This window comes from Camelina sativa, chromosome 17, assembly GCF_030686135.1.
Source record: "Camelina sativa cultivar CO46 ecotype springtype chromosome 17, ASM3068613v1".
Classification (NCBI taxonomy): Eukaryota; Viridiplantae; Streptophyta; class Magnoliopsida; order Brassicales; family Brassicaceae; genus Camelina; species Camelina sativa.
This window is the reverse complement of record NC_141896.1, coordinates 39,485,194-39,504,482: the sequence shown is the minus strand read 5'-3', so window position 1 is coordinate 39,504,482 and position 19,289 is coordinate 39,485,194. Positions and strand designations below refer to the sequence as shown.

At 35.2% G+C, this 19,289-nt stretch overlaps 5 protein-coding genes across 8 annotated transcripts; 2 read left to right on the top strand and 3 right to left on the bottom strand.

The window, feature by feature from the left end:
* The first annotated feature begins 231 nt into the window (after positions 1-231).
* LOC104758805 (F-box/kelch-repeat protein At1g55270) lies at positions 232-2,492 on the top strand. Its single transcript, XM_087494446.1, has 2 exons — positions 232-598; positions 853-2,492. Exons 1-2 carry the CDS (start codon positions 533-535, stop codon positions 2,089-2,091), a joined length of 1,305 nt encoding a protein of 434 aa, XP_087350572.1. The 5' UTR covers positions 232-532; the 3' UTR covers positions 2,092-2,492.
* On the bottom strand, positions 2,462-3,074 carry LOC104758806 (uncharacterized). Its single transcript, XM_010481754.2, has one exon. The coding sequence runs from the start codon at positions 3,072-3,074 to the stop codon at positions 2,589-2,591; it is 486 nt and encodes a 161-aa protein (XP_010480056.1). The 3' UTR covers positions 2,462-2,588.
* A 1,537-nt stretch (positions 3,075-4,611) lies between these two features.
* On the bottom strand, positions 4,612-6,574 carry LOC104758804 (non-specific lipid transfer protein GPI-anchored 6-like). Its single transcript, XM_010481751.3, has 3 exons — positions 5,861-6,574; positions 5,150-5,248; positions 4,612-5,011 (listed from the first exon to the last, which is right to left on the bottom strand). Exons 1-3 carry the CDS (start codon positions 6,195-6,197, stop codon positions 4,896-4,898), a joined length of 552 nt encoding a protein of 183 aa, XP_010480053.1. The 5' UTR covers positions 6,198-6,574; the 3' UTR covers positions 4,612-4,895.
* A 3,008-nt stretch (positions 6,575-9,582) lies between these two features.
* LOC104758803 (E3 ubiquitin-protein ligase BRE1-like 2) lies at positions 9,583-15,138 on the bottom strand. 4 transcript variants are annotated; one of them, XR_015586401.1, is made up of 19 exons: positions 14,725-15,138; positions 14,379-14,540; positions 14,169-14,256; positions 13,850-14,080; positions 13,600-13,767; positions 13,239-13,429; positions 13,073-13,156; positions 12,868-12,987; positions 12,595-12,781; positions 12,322-12,513; positions 11,853-11,924; positions 11,559-11,635; positions 11,289-11,483; positions 11,131-11,203; positions 10,933-11,019; positions 10,653-10,790; positions 10,364-10,566; positions 10,120-10,282; positions 9,583-9,953 (listed from the first exon to the last, which is right to left on the bottom strand). XR_015586401.1 is itself a non-coding variant. In XM_010481747.3 (19 exons), the coding sequence occupies exons 1-19, from the start codon at positions 14,836-14,838 to the stop codon at positions 9,822-9,824; spliced, it is 2,646 nt and encodes an 881-aa protein (XP_010480049.1). In that variant the 5' UTR covers positions 14,839-15,138; the 3' UTR covers positions 9,583-9,821. The 4 variants fall into 4 exon arrangements, 1 of the variants encoding a protein (XP_010480049.1); XR_015586402.1 differs by having other exon boundaries at positions 11,853-11,920; XR_015586400.1 differs by having other exon boundaries at positions 11,853-11,920; positions 12,353-12,513.
* A 1,800-nt stretch (positions 15,139-16,938) lies between these two features.
* Positions 16,939-18,981, top strand: LOC104758802 (proline--tRNA ligase, cytoplasmic-like; the record flags this gene model as incomplete). Its single annotated transcript, XM_010481746.3, has 8 exons — positions 16,939-16,991; positions 17,162-17,228; positions 17,365-17,487; positions 17,578-17,730; positions 17,815-18,103; positions 18,294-18,511; positions 18,616-18,709; positions 18,810-18,981. Coding segments are annotated over 8 exons (1,062 nt in total), but the record flags the coding sequence as incomplete, so codon positions are not given.
* Positions 18,982-19,289: the final 308 nt, after the last annotated feature.

The window sequence follows — 19,289 nt, the reverse complement described above, 5'->3', positions numbered from 1 at the left end:
ATATACTGATTGATATATCTCTTACTATTAGTTTATGTAAATTAAGTGTGTTACAAAAAAAAAATCTTACAAATGGGTTGACTAAAAAAAAGTGTATACAAAATCTTTCACACTTTTTGACTATTTATTACTGGCTCCATTAATTTCAAGGTCGATAATAATAGAATATTAATCATTTAACTCTAGATTCTGTAATTACCAAAAATAAAAATAAAATACACACTAGTATTTGTATTAATACACCTAAGCTTTTACTTCTTGAGTTAAAGAAACAGAGAAAGAGAGAGAGAGAAACAAACCTACCAGTCACATTTTTCTGTGTTCAGAGAGCGAAGTGGAAGGTGGTTCACGTTTTTCCCTCTAATCTTCCCCCCCCCCCCCCCCCCCCCTCCGATTACAGACACTGAGATTGAACCATTTGGTTTCTGGGTTCTCATCAGTTTCTTCTTTAGAGATCGGTTCACACAAGTTTTGAGAATTCTCGATCTGTTTCTTTGTCTTTATATATATATGAGCTTCGGTTTTTGAAAAGATGGATCTATCTTCTCAACGACAATCCCCAAATGGGTCTAGGGGTTTTCGTCTTCAAGCTCCATTGGTAACTTCCTTTCTTACGTTTTCTCTCGATTTCCATTTGGTTTTAGGTTTCGTAAAGATAAAGCCTTTTAAAAAAATTTCTGGGAAAAAATGTTTAGAGACTTTTGATATGATTTTGCTTGGAAAAATTACTTCAATTTTGTTTCCTTTTTCAGAAACCCTATTCCTAATTTAGTAGTTTTCTTTTTTTTCTGCCCTAAATGTTACTTTTTTTTTGTTGTTTCTGACTTGTGAGATTGGGAATATCTTTTGCAGGTGGATTCTGTATCTTGCTATTGTAGAGTAGATTCTGGTCTTAAAACAGTTGTAGAAGCGAGAAAGTTTGTTCCTGGATCAAAGCTTTGTATTCAACCTGATATCAATCCCAATGCTCATAGGCGTAAGAATTCTAAGAGGGAGAGGACTAGGATTCAACCTCCGCTTCTCCCTGGTCTCCCTGACGATCTTGCTGTCGCTTGTCTCATCCGTGTCCCTCGTGCTGAGCATAGAAAACTCAGGCTAGTCTGTAAGAGATGGTACAGGCTTGCTTCTGGCAACTTTTTTTACTCTCAGAGGAAGCTACTTGGTATGTCTGAAGAATGGGTTTATGTTTTTAAGAGGGATAGGGATGGGAAGATCTCATGGAATACTTTTGATCCAAGCTCTCAGATTTGGCAGCCGCTTCCACCTGTTCCTAGAGAATATTCAGAGGCTGTTGGGTTTGGTTGTGCTGTTTTGAGCGGTTGTCATCTTTATTTGTTTGGAGGTAAAGATCCTCTGAGAGGGTCAATGAGAAGGGTTATTTTCTACAATGCAAGGACTAATAAGTGGCACAGGGCACCTGATATGCTTAGGAAGAGGCATTTCTTTGGTTGTTGTGTTATCAACAACTGTTTGTATGTAGCTGGTGGGGAGTGTGAAGGGATTCAAAGGACACTACGCTCAGCTGAGGTTTATGATCCAAACAAGAACAGGTGGAGTTTTATTGCTGATATGAGCACAGCAATGGTGCCTCTTATCGGTGTGGTTTATGACAAAAAGTGGTTTCTCAAGGGTCTTGGGTCTCACCAACTAGTCATGAGTGAAGCTTATGATCCAGAAGTTAACTCTTGGAGCCCGGTTAGTGATGGGATGGTTTCTGGTTGGAGAAATCCGTGTACTTCTCTAAACGGTCGCCTTTACGGATTGGATTGTAGGGACGGATGCAAGCTCAGGGTATATGATGAAACCGCGGATTCATGGAACAAATTCATGGACAGTAAAGTTCATTTGGGAAACTCAAAGTCGCTTGAAGCTGCTGCTCTTGTTCCTCTAAACAATAAGCTTTGTATAATCCGGAACAACATGAGCATGAGTTTGGTTGATGTCTCGAATCCTGACAAGAACGACCCTCGAGTGTGGGAAAACATAGCCGTAAAAGGACAGTCCAAGAACATACTCAGTAATATATGGTCGAGTATCGCAGGGAGAGCATTGAAGAGCCATATTGTGCATTGCCAAGTGCTTCAAGCTTGACAAATGAAACCTGAAAACTCAATCAATGGAGTCAAATTGTTCAGAAGAAACCAACCCACCTTTGACCTTCCAAGAAGAGTGAGGAAGAAGCAAAATCTGGCTCAAGAGTAATACCAATGAGAATCGTCTTCTTCTCGACAAGAACTCATGTCCGGTCTTAACAAGATCATATGAGAGACCCAAGAGAGAGCCAAGACAAGTGAGGTGGGTTACATTTGTTCACCATTTCTTCTGGTGTTAAATCTGTGTTAGTATTTATTTATAGGAATCTCTTTTTAATTGGTTTTGGCAAATTGTTATAGTGTTTTGTTGACATTTTGTTTTCTGTGATCTCTGTAAATCTTAAATCTTTCGTCTCTTTGAGCAATAGTTATAACAACATACTCTTTATTAGTTTAAAACATCCACTTGGAACAAAGCAAAGCAAATACTTTTGAAATACAAACTTCAGACATTGGAATCACAAACTTCAGAGTTCAGACATTGGTGTGGCGAATTCAAGCATTTCGTAAATAGAGTTTGTTTGAGCAAGAAGGAACATCTTCGAACAAGGAAGCAGGTAAAGACTTGGTAAGGAATCCGACGGAGAACACAACCGTGGAGGCGGTTTGATCAGATGTCATGGCGGTGACAGGTAACCAAAGCAAACCCTCTTTAGCTTGGATTCCATTGAGGTTTTTAGCAACTCCGTAACCGAATTTACCGACGATTTTCTTGCCGAAGAAAACGTGTTGATCGCCGAACTCGACGTAGCAAGGAGAAGTCAGGTAAACGGTGAAAGCGCCGTCGTCTTCGGAGACAGTGTACGACTTGACGTTATCCGGAAGAAGACCTTTCGGGAACCCGAAGCGTTCGAGAAGATCGTGGATGTCATCGCCACGGAGAGATGGAAGATCGAAGTCTAGGGAAGAGGTGGAGAGAGACAAGAGAGAGAGGAAGAGACAGAAGCAGAGTGCGAGCGAAGAAGATGAAGTAGAAGCCATTGTTGGTTGGTTAATGAGTTGAATGACACTGAGGTTTAAGGAGGCTTTATATATAACAGAAACGTTGAGGGTAAAATTGGGAATTCACAAAGTTTGTAAGATTCCTTATTGTAGTTTGACTTGCCACGTGTATGAGAGGTAACATGTTCGTGATATTTCGTATTTTGGTACCGGCGTGTAACACTCTTTATTATATTTGGGCCTGTTGTGGATAATATCATATTATATCATTGTTGGTCCAACTAGAGAGATCCATATTGGGATCATACTACCTAACTTTCTTTTTTGAAGAAATTTATTTTGTAAATACTACTACTCTACTTGGGTGAATTTGATAAAATCACCATTAATTTTTTAAAAAATTGTTATGGTTAATGAGTAAGTTGCGAATTGTTATTTAACGATTGAAATTTTATATATATACTCTTGAATAGCTATATTGTTTGATTTTAAGATAAAAAAATTTGCAAGATGTGGTTGGTCAAGTGTTATTATACATGAAAAGAATAAGCTCAACAATGACCATTAATTTTAAGATTATTATGGTAAATGATTAAGTTGCGAAATATAATAGTTATTAAGAATTGAATTTTTTTTATAAAAGGATATTCTTGAATAGCTATGCTGTTTGATTTAAGATTAAACATTTGCAAGATATGTTTTGTGTGGGTGGGTTGGTAAAGTGTTATTTTCGATACATATAAACGAATAAGTCCAAATCCAAACCAATCTTCTTCTTTTTTTTTTTTAGAGATGTGTGAACCTGTTGTATTGCAGAGAATATTGATGATTAGAAGGAAAATATATACTGCTATATTTCATCAACTACAATGTAAATTAATTTCGATTGTTCTTGATTTTTGAGAGATTGTGGTTTCATACATTTTCTCTTACAGGGTTTTTGTTAAGGTTTTTGTGCTTTTCAACAAAGAATGTTATTGTTAGTAGAGAATCGGTTATACAAATTAAACGTATTTTATTAGCTAAGTTTTATTTTCTTAGTATAATAGCCTGAGTCATTTTTGTTAAGATGGTGACTCTAGAATCATGTTTTAGCATTGTAGTTTGACTTTAAAAGAGATAAAGAACCACTTTTCTTCAACAATATATGTTGTTCAAGCATTAGTTATATTTTAATCTGGATCGGAGTCACATTTGGTTGCAGTGTCTAAAATACAATTATTTTCTCCTCTACCGGCACAGCTGCCGCTTCCGGTCGTTGAAGGGTACTCCAAACCTTATCAAGAAATATAGTATATTTTTTTAATTTGATCTAATTAGTGTGAACAATTATCTAAGTAAATATTTTGTAAGACTTCCGATCAAAAAGTTTGCTTACTTCCACTCTCTCATCGAAATTGTTTACAATTTCCTTTTTCCACGTTAATTATTTATGTATTTGTAATATAAAACTTTTTAATGTTATTATATAATTGATTTGCTGTGGATCTTGACTGGCTGGCTGTTATTTTTTACGTCTATAGGATAATGTATTTTAAATACACATAACATGTGTTAAACGCTCAAACTAATTAAATACGACAAACGTAAATATTATTTTTTCATCATTCTATAAAATATAAGAAACACAACATTAATTATAAAAAAAACATATCAAGTCGGCAATCCATATAACACTAGCGTACAAGACCTGATTGATAAACAACGGGACTAAAATGTACTACGTACGCTTAGATATAAAAAAAACTACATTTTTACATGCATAGAGATGTGTATACACATGCAGCATGTGTCTCATTAATATAAATAAAGCGAAGGGAACATTAAATAAAAGAAGGTGTAAGTGAAGAGAAGAGATAATCAAAAGAAGAAGATGAGAGGGAAAAGAGCAAATATTAAAAGCTCAACACCCAACCAACTCTTCTTCTTCCATCCATTACTCTTGGCTGATTCAGCTTTTCCTCCTCCTGTCCCATCTATTTAAGTTATATCAAGAAATTATTGCATCAGTAAATTTAATGGGTCAGTAACTAATCATCGATCTAGTTATCGATGAAAATTATTTAAAAGAATTGAATGAATATGATCAAGGAGTATAAGTTAAGTTAAATTACCTTTATGTGAAGGAGATGTGGTGTTGTAATTTTCTTCAATCCTTCCTAAGCTCTCAAACTCTTTAGCCAATGTTGAGTTTCGAGGTAAATGCAGAACCGCTTTCCCATAATTAAAAGGCAAAAACGTTAGCTAACTTATTTTATAAATTAATGGGAAATCCTAGTTAGTTTAAAAAAATCAAAAATAAAAAATGAATACTATTTTTGTTGTTACAAAAACTTCTGCAATTTCCATTTCAAAACAGTTTCGTAATTGAAACAATGCTTCATATTTATGGTCTATATCAAAAACTGTAGAACGTACGATGGATATGTAGTATATATGTGATATCCAGAATTAGATTTAAAAAAAAACAAAAAAAAAAAAAGAAGAGGTAAAAACTATATTAAAAAGACGAAGAAAATGTATATTGCATAATAACCAAAACTTCAAAACTAAAAATACTTCATGCTATATATTTTGAACTTCTGTCATTTCCATGTAGTATATGCATCTATAACAACTAAAACAAAGAATTCTTCATAATATTTATTAGACTACATATATGGATTATAACATAGTATGTGATCTTCAAGATTAGAAGAACTCGAACAAAAACATCCATATATGATACCTGTACTTATACATACTAATAAAAACAAGCTCCATAAAACTTTATATATAGTAAATAAACTTCAACAAATGAGAGAGATAGAAGAAAAAAAACTTACAAATACACTCAGTGATGTTAAAAGCCGTTATATGGCAAGCGGCGGGAAGATGAGCGGCTAGGCTTGCGTTAAATTTGAGACCAAGTTGAGGATCATCTTTGTCTTTGACCAATATGCAAACACACTTCTGACTCTTCGTTATAACTTGGCCAAACCCTGCACAACAATCTTTTGTTGGAGCCTTGGCGTCTCCTCCAACGTACGGAAGACACGTGGATAGTGCTATGAGTTGGTTCGTACACTCGTCTCTGTCCTGAGCCAGATCTGAGCTTCCAAACCCTAGCAACATGGAGGTTGTCACGATGGTTATGATTAGGGCTCTTATCGAGTACTCCATGGTTCGATGCGTTGTGTTCTCTCTTTAGATTTCTATATATGTTTGTGTTGATAATGCAATATAGATAGAAACGTGTTCTCAGTCTCTTTTTGTATGATCGTGTGTATGTTTGTTTATATATGGCTCTGAGAGTGTCGACGTATTGGTTGGATGATATGGATGGGATCATTTATTACGTTTAACATTTATAGTTATGTACTCAAGATAATATCATTTGAATGTGTGATGAACTGATGATTTGTATATGAGTGTTTATGATGGCTTATATATTTTTCAGAGGAATGAGCCAATTTACTGGTGAGATAATGGAAAAATAAGGCCAAAAACAAAAACAAAAACAAAAAAAGGTTTGTCCATATCGTGAGTTCTTTGGCAAATAGTTTCACCGGTCATAGCTTTAATTAGATTTATGAAACATTGTGAGTTACTGGAGTTGTCAATCCCCAGTACATACATGTGGTTGTGGTTGTGGTTGGTTCAATATATTTACGATAATATGATGGCATTAAAATATTTAGATCTGGTGAGGATATACGTAAAACAAATATTAAAAGGACCAACTACTAAATCAAATGTCTTATACAAACATTTGGATATTCCAAGCATTATAATTTAATAAATTGATACTTCTCAAAATACCAAATCTACAATTTATGAGTGACTTTGGATGATAAGTAATTTGGATAGAGATTGAAGGTGGTGTCTGTCACAATCGGAACGTTTATATTATCTATTATTCAAAAAAAAACCCCAAAATTTTCTTGATGTAATTTCATACTACTGTAATATTTGTATGTATTCATATAATCATACTACTGTACTAGTAAGTCTAGTATAGTACAGTAGTATTTCTTAAAGGTTGATGGCTAAATTAATGATTAGCCTAAAATTAGTGAGAGGAAATAATGGTGGTCGAGCCCTTGGAACTCTGCAATCTTGCATGCATGTGATTGTCATGTTTTTTAATTCAAGCCACCTCGAATTATTGTCCTTTTCTTATGATTTTGTTTTGTATATCTTGAAGTTGCGGAAACTCGATCAGCCTATCATTTTTTAACCCTTTTTGGATCAGTCATTGATTAATATATATATATATGGCTTGATAAATCTAAAAACATAAATAGTAATAACTTTTTTTTCCAAGCTTGGTGATATTCTTGCATGTGGATTTTGTAAGAAGTGGGACGAATATTATCTTTTTACTAGCTGAACTAAAGCTACACTTTTTTGGATCTAAAATCCTAGCTCAGTTTCTACTTTGGCCAATTGGTAACTTTCCTACAGTAGTGTCTAACATAAGAATCGATGAAAGCGATAGGTACCTATTTCCCTATATGAAGATGAGATAAAGAGCTTGAAAACTTGGTTGATTTAGATCACTATCTTGGGTACATACGTAAATGGTACGTTTTGAGAAAGAAAGACTAATTATAATTAATAGTTTCATCTACTGATTGGAGAAATTTATTAGGATGTTCAACGAACCTAACTTTACTTCACCGCTCAATATACGAGACACAGCTGGGGGTACATGTCTCTTTGATTGATCCAAACAAGCTCTACGATCATCCAAAATTAATGTTTTTATGACCTGATATTTGAAACTCGTATGTGTATTTTTATGTATCTAAATCAACTACCAGTTAGATTATTCAAATTGAACATCGCATTTCTTTTTAATATAACACCAGGATCATATAATACAGCAACACTATTTCTTTCTAAATATCAAAACATATAGTATTAATGGCTGTTACGAAGTTTTGTTTCTGCCCTTTTATTAATTAGTTTCATTTTGTTTGTTTGCCATTTCTTTGACGTAAATGTACGTAGTCTTCGAGGGCTTGACAAAATTCAGACACGTATGGGTGGTCATACTAGTAACGAAACAAAAAGTAATGTAACTTCTTTCACTTGTTGTCTTGTTCTCATCAGGGCATGTGCATCGGTTAGGACTGATATTTGGTCCTTCAAATATTTTATTCCTATTTTGAGAGTTTCTTAAGTTTTGTATTAGCATTGGTGTCCTTCAGAATTTGGTTCTTCATAATATTTTTAATTTTAAAAATTAATTATTTAAATAAATATGTAAAAACATATTAAAATTTTAATTTAAATAAAACATATAACATTGATATTAAAAACATAAGAAAATTACAAAGTTACTGATAAATTCATTGTTGTTCTTTCTATAATTTGGATTTTCATGTGTTGAGAATTCAAAACATGGAGGCTTGAACTATGATCTTGATACCATGTCACTGATAAATTTGGATCTTTAAATCATCAAAAGCAATTGTCTTACACTCTTTCCAAGTACAGATCAATTGTGTAAAAATAATACTAGAGAGATGGGTTCATCAAGAAACATAGATGTTACAGAATTGTAAAGAGATCTCTGAAATACTATGAGACAAAATGTGATTGCTTTTGCTATTTGGTTATAATCCTAGAGAAGAGTATCAAGAAACTCGCTCACGGTCATGTATTTGACATCAGGGTAAAGCTCAGTACCATTCACTCCACCCCACCGTTTCGTCGAGAGAGAGGAAAGAGAGAGATTCTGCAAAAGAAGAAAATGAGAGAAAAACAAAATACTCTCACACGCTGCCATGTGTAACGAAAGACGGAGAAATAAACGTCCCATATGAAGGAACGTTCCTTCGCTTAATATCACATTTCGATTTAAATTAAATCGTTTTATTATGAAGGACGGTCGATTAATACGCCGCTGCAGATGCCCTCAGGTTCCTCACGCAAGTACAAGTTAGTTACATATATTTATAAAGCTAATTTCAGTAATATCTACGCGTTATCCCCAAAGTTATATACTGGGTATGTAACACACCCAACATTTTTAATCGTTCGATCAATGTGTTAATATGTTTTTTTTTTCTAAAAGAAGAGGTGAAGTGCAATTTTACTTTTTGAATGATATTTTCGTAGATTGAAAAATTGAGCCTTTCTCACAGTACTAAACTAGAAACAATAACGTAGTCATATCAACATTTCTTAATCAAAAGTACACTAGCTACAATGATTATCGTAGATAAGAGATTAGAACATCTTCATGTGCATTCAAAGCCTTAAATGTGACCAGTTACTTAGGTATCGTTCTACAATACATTATCTCTACCTAACAATAGATATAGATAGCTCCCAAAACATCACTTTACTAATCCTAATTATAGAAAAGTTTCTCTATACTCCCCCGGCTCTTGATCAGTTCTTTTTAGGAATACTTATATAATTCTTTAGATTTTTTGAAAAATTTGAAAAATACAAAATTAACTATCTCCGTTCATTTGTGATATTGATGTCTTTGTTGGTCCCCATGTCATAAAACGAAGGCATAAATGGAGGTAACACAAACACGACTGTCACATACCTAAAACCTACACTTTCTCCATAAAGATACCACCTAATTTCTCGTTCACCCTCTTAGCTGGAAAAAACCAGATAGATATTTGGTGTTGTAATCGATACAATATTATAATAATATCTAACTAACAATCTTACAATGTTATTCAAGGGTGGGAAGGAAGATGAGATTGTGTGGACCTTGATTAAGTGTGTTATGTACCAACACCATGTGCATGTGTGAGTGAATATCTTTGGCCCGAGTTACATTTTGACAAGCCGGACGTCGCTCTGGCCAAAGGCAGTACCACAACCTGGACATTTTCGGTGTCGGATCTCTAAGCTACGTTGGATGCATTGCTGGCAGAAGAGATGATAACATTTCACAATTACCACCTGCAATATTGTTTCAAAACAAAACAACAGTTGTTGATATGCGCTGAAAACGGTTTTTTATGATGCGATATTTGACTATTGATGATTACTATGACAGTGATGAGAAAGGATTATCAAATCATAATGTCTGTCTTACGGTGAGATATAGGATTATGAGCATTGTTACCTCTTTAGGCCGATCAAAACAAACGCCGCATTTGAGGATGTTTTTGCAATTCTTAACTTCTTCCTGGAGTCTCACTATCGCAGCTTCTACACTCTCAGAACCCAACTCTTCAAGCTCCTTGTTCAACTCCATCAGCTCTTCCTCAAGCTTCTTCTTCTCCCTCCTGTTCAGTAGATAGAAATCATATCAATCTGTCATAAATGTAGTAATTGAGTTCAAACAGGAGATCTGTTTTCAGGTCCACCTTTCATCATCCAATTCATGTTTGATGTCGTTTGTCCTCCTACTGATCTGTTCATATTCCTTCTCGGATGAAGAAACAGCCGACTTGAGCCATCTGAATTCCTTGTCAGCATCAGCTACTTCCCACTTGGTGGTTTCGAGGCTGATAGCGAGGTGACGATCTTCTTGAATCAATTTATAAGCCTCAGAAAAACAGCCTTTCATCTGGGAACATCAGAGTATTAGTAAATGTCACTGATGAGAGCAGTTTTTAGAGAGTTCCAGCAATTACATAAGTGAAAGCTTCTAACCTGTTCCTCATTATGTGTAATCCTTGCTTTTAGAGTCTCTACTGATGCATTAACTTGTTGTAGCTGCTTTTCCATTGCTTGCTTCTCAGATAAGTGAGTGTTGTAAGCATGCTTTGTCTTGACACTCTCGGAAACAAGCTGGCATCATAGATCAAACAAATAATCTACAACTGATGTGTTCAAAGGCTAGATAGAAATTAATTAAAGGTAAGAATTGAAAAAAAGAGAGTAAAAACCCCATATCTCACCATCAAAATGTCCTATTAACACTAGAACTTACCTTGATATTATAATCATCCCGCTCAGCCACCTGCTGCAACAAATTTTGGTTTTGTGTCTGCATGTCTTCATAGGCTTGACCGATAGTCTATAAAAACAAAGTATTGATGAGACACATGCACATTTTTTACTTTTAGATTTTAATACTCCTTCAAAATCAAAATGAGAAAGAACGGGCAGAAGGATGATTGCAAGATACCTCCATTTCAGCAATGCATGCCTCTGCCTCCTGCTCTTTAACTTTAATTCCCTCCTTAAGTTCCAAAACCTCCCTGCAAATAATACTGATTAATGCCCCCAAAACGGTGAAAAGAATAAGATGAATGAGCTTATATGTGGTATCAAAAGAGAGTATACCTCTCAGAAAGATCTAACTGAGTCCTCAATTCAGCAATTTCAGCCTTCGCGGTAGCAAGCCTTTCTTGGCAAGCAGTTTCCGTCTCATGAGCCGCTTTCACTCTCAATTCAAGAAAGTGTTCATCTAAAACGTATTTCAGCTCTTCAGCCTGAGCTTGGGCTTTCCGTTGTGATTCCTTGATTTCTGCCAATCCTCTGAAAGTGGAAAGCACATATCTCATGTTTTCAGCAAAAATTGGAGAGCTCATGTACAGTCAAATGGTCACATACCTTTCATCATTACACTCACGAGTACAGATGCTTGCTAGATTTTGCAGCTCCAATTTTTCTTTCAGAAGTTTCTCAATCTGCAACGTTACAATTGACATTCAGACTCTTACTGCTAATTTTTCTGAAGTTTCAGTATCCATGAATTCCTAAAAGAGAAAAGATAACTACGCAAGCGGATGAGTTAAGTGCCTAAGATACGGTTAGAGAGAGGCATGTAAATAGAGCAAAAGAACATGGTAATTACCAAAAAGAAAAATTGGAGTAGATGGGTTAAAGGACATAAAGAAAACTTACTAAAGCCTTGAGAGATTTAATTTCGGCCATCTGTTCGGCACATTTATCCTCTATACCTTTCTGTTCGTCTGCCTTTGTTAACAAGAGAAAACCAATATTTCAGGGAGCAGTCCAATTACAAAGGACCAAATAGTTGAAGCAAAACATTTTTATATACAAGGGAAAGAGATTCTACATTTGTATTTCGATGTTATACCGGTTAATGTTGCATATAAAACTTGTATATTAGTCAAAGCCTTTGCATTGACAATAACGCACAAAACAGTCAAAATAGAATAGCTGAAACTCAACAAAATATTTCCACTTCTCCTCATCTTGTTAGCATTCTAATTCTAGAAAAGAACAGCATGTGCCACATTATTAATTGAGTAACCTACTCCTTACAAGTAATCCATGCAGTGACCAAATAGTCCACAAAACAAACAAATTATACAAAGTCGATGGCAGGAAAAACAGAGAAATATTATACCGAATATAATAAGCTGTGGTTGCGTTCAAACCTTGTTACTTAAGGAAACTCTCAGCGACTGAGCTTGTTCACGCATGTAAAGAGCATCATTTGCAGTGTCTTTCCACCGTTTTAGCTGTGTTTCCATCATTTCCATCTCCTTAGATAAGGTTGATGCCATTGTAATAAACTCACTTTTAATATCTTGCCGCTCTGAAACATGCAAAATTTATTTTACAGAACGAAAGTAAAGCATTAGATAGACAATGAGTAATGAAATGGATTGAAAATCACCAGAATCTTGAATAGCTTCTTCCGTTTCAAGCTCTAATCCATTCTTTTCAACTATACAACTCTGCAACTTCTGTTCCAGCACTTCAATTCTAGAACCAACAATGGTAATCTTATGGTTAGCCGCCTCAAGGGATTCTGCCCTCAGATTTAGTTCCTTCTCCCGTCTCATTACAAATGACCTTTCAGCCTGAAGCAGAGGTTAGACAAAGATGGACAAAATATTCACCCACTTATTAGGGATAGAAACACTGGCAAATTGAATAAGATGCTGACCTGAATAGCCTCAGTCAGAATTTTATACCGGTCCAGTTCAGCATTCCAGTGATGAAGTTGATCTTTGATCAAACTATACAGTCTAGACGAGTATATATACTGGTCATCCTTTAGCTCATTCTACATCCAGTAAGTAAAACATATCATTGTAAACTGCAACTATTACTCTTAGATATTTCCTTTTCCCTAAATTCTATAGATATACCTCAATATCTTGACATTGTCTTGACAGGGAAAGGTTATACTCTTGTGCGGCTTGAAGCTCAGACAGACGACCTTCTGCCATTATCTAGATTAATTATTCAAAAAAATTATAAGCTTAAACGTGAGAAGAAAACACAAACATGAACTACTCTATCAATGGTATTTACCTTTATTTCATCAATTGATTCCTTCAATTCACGCAACTTTTTCTTATCTACTGGCTTCTCAGGAGAAAGACTTCCATTAGCTATTGCTGGTGATGTTACATAACCTTCACATGCAGCATCCTTCTGCATTTTCAGATTTATCAATTTTCTTCTATTTTCTTCAAGCTCAGCTTTGATTTCTTCCAGTTGACCTTTAATAACCAAAGATACCAAATCGTCAAAGAGCAATTATGAGATGTTAACATGCTAATTAACATAAATTCTTACATCCCGGTTCCAACGTTCAAAATGGAAAAGGTGCTATGCTAAAAGAAACAAACAGTTGATTTCTCATGTTGTCTAGAATCATAAAATATATAACCTTTGAGGTGTTTAAGCTCGGATTGATCTGTTGAATGGCTGCTTATGTATGTCTGAATTTGCTCGGTATGTTCTTTGTGCCTCACATGCAAAGCATCAATTATCTCACGCAAGTTTTTGGCCTCCTCTTTCATCAAATCATTAATGTTAGACAACTGGATGGTGGCATCTGAAAAAAAAAAAAAAGTCTGTGAATTGTCTATAGCCACTAAAACAAAAAAATGAAATCGACAATTGGAACACCAACCAACCTTCTGCCGATTTCACAGCATGTAAATTTTGTGATATGCTTTCAGCTTTCGCCCTCTGTGTAGCAATGGTGTTTTCAAAGAGTCCCATCAACTCCATAGTAGAGGAGTGGCGCAAAGCAAGAGCTTCTTCAACCTTCCTTACTACCTCATCACCATTTCTAGTATCTAAGGAATCTACTTGCAGAAGTCTACACAGAAACGTTTCATCAGCAGGGCATGGCGGAACTGAACCTAGATTACATGGAGACAGATATCTTAATTGTTACGCAAATGTAAGCAACTACTATACTTAAAGAAGAGGGAGAACTCTTATAAACACCTCGCTTTTTATCTACAATGTCCAAGTAGTTTAGAGCCTCATGATTAGCCCCGGCACGAACTCCAAGCAATATCAGATCATCCACCAACTAAATCGTCATATAAGCACAAATAAAACCGACACTCTGAGTTAAAAAATCAAACGATGCAATTAGGTATTCTACATATACAAAGAGGAACACGACCACCTGAAAGCCAAGTAATTGCTGACCTGATTCCAAAGCCGGTTAACTGAGATAAGTTCATCATCATAAGATGTTTGGTTGATATGCAACTCTTGGATCTTGGTTTCAACATCGTAGAGGTGTTTCTTCTGAAGGTCTAATTGCTGGACCAGTTTCTGATTCTGAAGCTGTAGAACGGTGGCATCAACCTGAAAACAACATGCACCAAAGAAACTCACTTTTACTGTCTTACATATAATCCTTATTTGCATCATTCTGACACTGCAGCTATACACACAACACAATTGCACACCAGGTTTCAAATCAATTTCATTATAGAAAAACCCTATCGAAGTATTCAACGAGAAGTCTCAATCGCAAAAAAAAGCTTACACTTTTAGCGATGGGATGAGAAGGTGAGGAATTACGGGCCATGGAAGTCGGAGAAACGGAGTCCATAAGATGAGGCTTCTTCTGCATCGGCTCGTCCGATTCCTGATTCTCCATAACACTCCAAAAGTAACCCAAAAAAAAAACCCTAAAAAATCGAGCTGGTTCAGGCAGAAACTCTAAAGTCTAAAAATTCAAGCAATATATATGTCTCGTTGACAGAGAATCGCTAAATTGAGTTATACGGACGTCCAGAGGCGGAGGAGGTGTCGCCGGAGAATCTTCTGAGCTTTCTCCTCTAATCGACTGATTTTGTTTTGTTTTCGTTTTTTTTTTTATCTAACAAAGAGACAAAACTCCTTAAACGACGTCGTTGAGGTATTAAAAAGGCTTATTGGGCCTAGACTACGTGAATATAAGTAAAACAAAAGCCCAACAACGTAATTTAAATAGCGACTAGAGATATTGAAGTTAGCTTGATTCGACATAAATTTGTTTCCAACAATAAATTTAATAAAATCAGTTTGATTTTTAAAATAGTAAAATAAGAATTTAATTCAATAACTTACTATATATAAAGTTAACTTTGGTCACTTCTCCTTCCTCCACATCAACATCCACCTAATCAATTTTTTTTGCCTAAAAATTCTATTTTTAATATTCATTCATTACATATTTATTATTTATAATCAATAATAGTAATAAATAGATAAATAACGAATTAACTAAAATTAATTAAATTTTAAAATAGTATAAACAATAATATAACTTTTTAGTAAATAATAAAAACAATAACTATCAAAAATGAATTAAGTAAAATAAATGAAAATTTTAAAATAGTAAAAATAATACTATAAATTTGTTTTAGTAATGATGTTATTATTAAAATTATAACCAAAAAATGAGTATATTCCAAAATTTAGAATGGGTTATTAGTTTTAGAATGTAAGTAAGATTTTAATGTATGGTGGAGTGAAAAAACAAGTTATGTAAATGTATTTATAAAAATCTAAACATGATAATAAAATTGAAGTGAGATATTAGTTTCTAAGAAATATAGACCATAAAGATTTAGGGAAATTACCTAGAATATTACATAAAAGTAGGTTTATTACTAGACTAACACGTTGAGATTTCTGTCTTACTAGAATAACACATAAAATTTTACAAATTATTTCTATATCTGAGTTGTGTGTTTTATTATGGTTTATGCCATTTATAATTAAATTTGATCCAAAAAAAACCTTAAGATTTTATGCTCTTGCTCTTGAGATCTTCTGCTCTTACATTTAAATTTTCTGTGATTTTGAAGAGAAAGAAACACAAAAAACTTGAACGATCGATTCCTGTTTTTTTGGATTCTCTTAAATTTGGGTGGGCAAAAAACATTAGATTGATTCCTTCTAATTTGATTCACTTTCTCTCTCGAGAACAAAGTTTCAGATCTAGTTTTTTATTTTGCCTGAGTTATCGGAGAAGATATTATCTGTGAGTTCGAGAATCGGTGAATTCAGAATTATCGGTGAGTTTGATAATTCGTAACTAGCGGTAGATTGAAAACCCCCGCCGGTACAGTTCCGTTGAGAAGATTCTTGACGATTCTGATTTTGTTTAAGGACTTGCATTTACCAAGCTCTTCTGGGATTGGACCAAAGAAGAAGTTGTTAGAGAGTATCAACATCTCTAGCTTCTCGCCTCTGCATAAATCCATGAGGATAAGTCCGGTGAGGTGGTTATAAGAGACATCAAGCTTTTTCAGATTCCCGTTCCGGCCAAGATTCGCCCCTGCGTCTGATCTGATTCGGGGCATTGTCACAGAGTGTGGGGTTGATTTCGATGAGGTTGGTTCCTCAGAACGTGGATTTATTTTTTTTTTATTTTTTTTGGGAACAAAATGCGACCTAGGATTATTGATTTATTAGCTGTTTGTTTTCTTTGGATTCTTCAGCTATGCTTATTGATCATACTAGCTTCTCCGTCTCTGATGTTGACGGCGACCACACCTTGATTGCTGCCGAGATTTAGTGAAATCTGATGTCATCTTAGGAAAAGCCAAAATCGAGGTACCTTCCTTGCTTTCTAGCTGGGTTGTGTCACTAATGCTCACAATTGTCTCTGATGGTTTTGGATTTAAGATAATGTTTGAAAATTTGGGGTTTTGGGGGTTTCTGATTAGTGAGAACTACGTTCATTTTTGTGTTTGGTTTATGAATTAACCAATGGTGCAATGTTGTTAGATGGGAGTTCAGCAACCCAACCCCATTTATCCGGTATGTCAATTATCATATACTCCCTTCTACATTTTCTGTTCATCATGTTAGTACTTTTCTTTTTAAGCTAGTCATTGTTTCTGCTGTAAATATTCGGCTTGGTTTGGGGTTAAATTTTCCACACAGAAGTTTGGTCGCCATAGCTTATTGCCTAACCTATTTAATTGCAGGAGCCGTGAGTTCCTTTGGCAGGAAGGACACACTGCATTCGCCACAAAAGAAGAAGCAGATGCAGAGGTAGGTGAACTTAAACATTTAAACTTTTGCATGTGATCCAGTCTCTCCCTTTTTTCCCTTCAAGAAAAGGTTATATTAAGCAATTTAACAACATTTAGGAGAAGTCGTTTCATCATACTGATTCTATTGTTCTTAGGTCCTTCAAGTTTTGGAGCTTTACCGTCGCATATATGAAGATTATCTCGCAGTCCCGATTGTGAAAGGTATGAAGAGTGAAAATGAGAAGTTTGCTGGGGGACTGTACACTACAAGTATTGAGGTATGTAATCTTTGTGTTTTATTTCAGAGACAATATCTTTTTTTCTTGCGGATTTACTCGTTATGAATAATTAAAACTTTGATTTTATAGGCTTTCATTCCCAACACTGGTCGTGGTGTACAAGGTGCAACCTCTCATTGTTTGGGTCAAAACTTTGCAAAGATGTTTGAGATCAACTATGAGAATGAGAAAGGAGAGACAGAAATGGTGTGGCAGAATTCATGGGCCTACACTACTAGGACGGTAAATACAGTACCAATTTAGCGAGTCTTCACCGGCCTCATCCGTTCTATAGCTGTTAACTTTTTAATTTTCAACCTTGTATAGATTGGAGTGATGATTATGACTCATGGAGATGACAAAGGCCTGATACTCCCTCCTAAAATCGCACCTGTGCAAGTTGTTGTGATCCCTGTGCCCTACAAAGATGCTAATACGCAAGGAATTTTCGATGCTTGTATTGCTACTGTATCTGCCTTGTCTGAAGCCGGGATTCGTGCTGAAGAAGATTTAAGGGACAACTACTCTCCTGGATGGAAGTATTCAAACTGGGAAATGAAGGGTGTTCCTTTGAGAATTGAGATTGGACCCAGAGATCTGGAAAATGATCAGGTCAGTCTGTTGAACATCTCCTCTATTTCTGCGAATTTATATAGTAGTGAAGTACTTGGTTTGCATACCCATAGGTCAGAACTTGTAATGATGTTTGGTTTTCTGAGAAGACAGTGATGTTTGGTTTGAATATGTAAACTTGTAATGTAGCTAAATGGAATTTTTTTTAATATTTCTCGTTTGCATCCCCATAGGTCAGAACTGTGAACGTGACAACGGAGTGAAGGAAGATATCCCAAGAGGTGGCTTAGTCGAACATGTTAAGGAACTGCTTGTGAAGATCCAGGAAAACATGTTTGAAGTTGCAAAACAAAAGAGGGAAGCATGTGTTGAAGTGGTTAAGACTTGGGATGAGTTTAGCAATGCTCTTAAGGAGAAGAAACTCATCTTAGCTCCCTGGTGTGATGAAAAGGTACATTACGACAAAAAAAAAAAAACTCTAATTCCATCTTCTGGAATCAAACTGTGAGAGAATGTAGTTATCAACCCCTTTACAAATGAATTTCGTTGTTGCAGGAAGTGGAGATAGACGTTAAGCAACGTACTAAAGGTGAAACTGGAGCAGCTAAAACCCTATGTTCTCCATTTGATCAGCCAGAACTCCCTGAAGGTCAGTGACTATTTCTTTTTGAGAAGTTTTTGTTCAGAAAATTTAGTCCATCCATTGATACAAAAAAGCTTCAATGTTTGTTTGTCTTCGATGGATGCAGGTACTCTCTGCTTTGCTTCAGGAAAGCCTGCCAAGAAATGGACTTATTGGGGCAGGAGTTACTAGTTTACTAAAATGTTCATTTACTTTTTGTTTGTAAAACACTCCCTCCCTCAACTCAAGTGCATTGTGCGTTGATTTGTTATTTTGAAGAAAAATTATTTGAGATTGCATTAAGGATTTTATAATGATCTCGATAAAACTTAATTATCCATCCACTCTGTTTTTTTAATAGATATGATTGATATTGATTGATTTCTTTGAAGTCTTTTTGTTCATGTTGTTTTCTTCAAAGAAAGAAAGCATTTATGTTGTTTCTTGCTTCCCATCGTTTATTTACATACTGCATCACAAGCCGATGGTATTGTGTCGAAACTACATACTGAATGTGAGGATGAGGAACAACAACCTACAATCTTGATTGCATCGGATACAGTATGTAGTTTTTGGTTTAGCTAAGTACTAGTAAAGTCTCCATCTA

What these genes read in the sequence shown, in the direction of transcription:
- LOC104758805 (XM_087494446.1), top strand. Translation starts at nt 533, where the DNA reads ATGGATCTATCTTCTCAACGACAATCCCCAAATGGGTCTAGGGGTTTT. An exon ending in TTCGTCTTCAAGCTCCATTG is followed by an intron (nt 599 to 852) that starts GTAACTTCCTTT and finishes TATCTTTTGCAG; the next exon opens with GTGGATTCTGTATCTTGCTA.
- LOC104758806 (XM_010481754.2), bottom strand. Translation starts at nt 3,074, where the DNA reads ATGGCTTCTACTTCATCTTCTTCGCTCGCACTCTGCTTCTGTCTCTTC.
- LOC104758804 (XM_010481751.3), bottom strand. Translation starts at nt 6,197, where the DNA reads ATGGAGTACTCGATAAGAGCCCTAATCATAACCATCGTGACAACCTCC. An exon ending in TAACATCACTGAGTGTATTT is followed by an intron (nt 5,249 to 5,860) that starts GTAAGTTTTTTT and finishes ATTATGGGAAAG; the next exon opens with CGGTTCTGCATTTACCTCGA. An exon ending in CACATCTCCTTCACATAAAG is followed by an intron (nt 5,012 to 5,149) that starts GTAATTTAACTT and finishes TAACTTAAATAG; the next exon opens with ATGGGACAGGAGGAGGAAAA.
- LOC104758803 (XM_010481747.3), bottom strand. Translation starts at nt 14,838, where the DNA reads ATGGAGAATCAGGAATCGGACGAGCCGATGCAGAAGAAGCCTCATCTT. An exon ending in AATCAATTGATGAAATAAAG is followed by an intron (nt 13,157 to 13,238) that starts GTAAATACCATT and finishes TAATTAATCTAG; the next exon opens with ATAATGGCAGAAGGTCGTCT. An exon ending in CATGCATTGCTGAAATGGAG is followed by an intron (nt 11,020 to 11,130) that starts GTATCTTGCAAT and finishes TTGTTTTTATAG; the next exon opens with ACTATCGGTCAAGCCTATGA.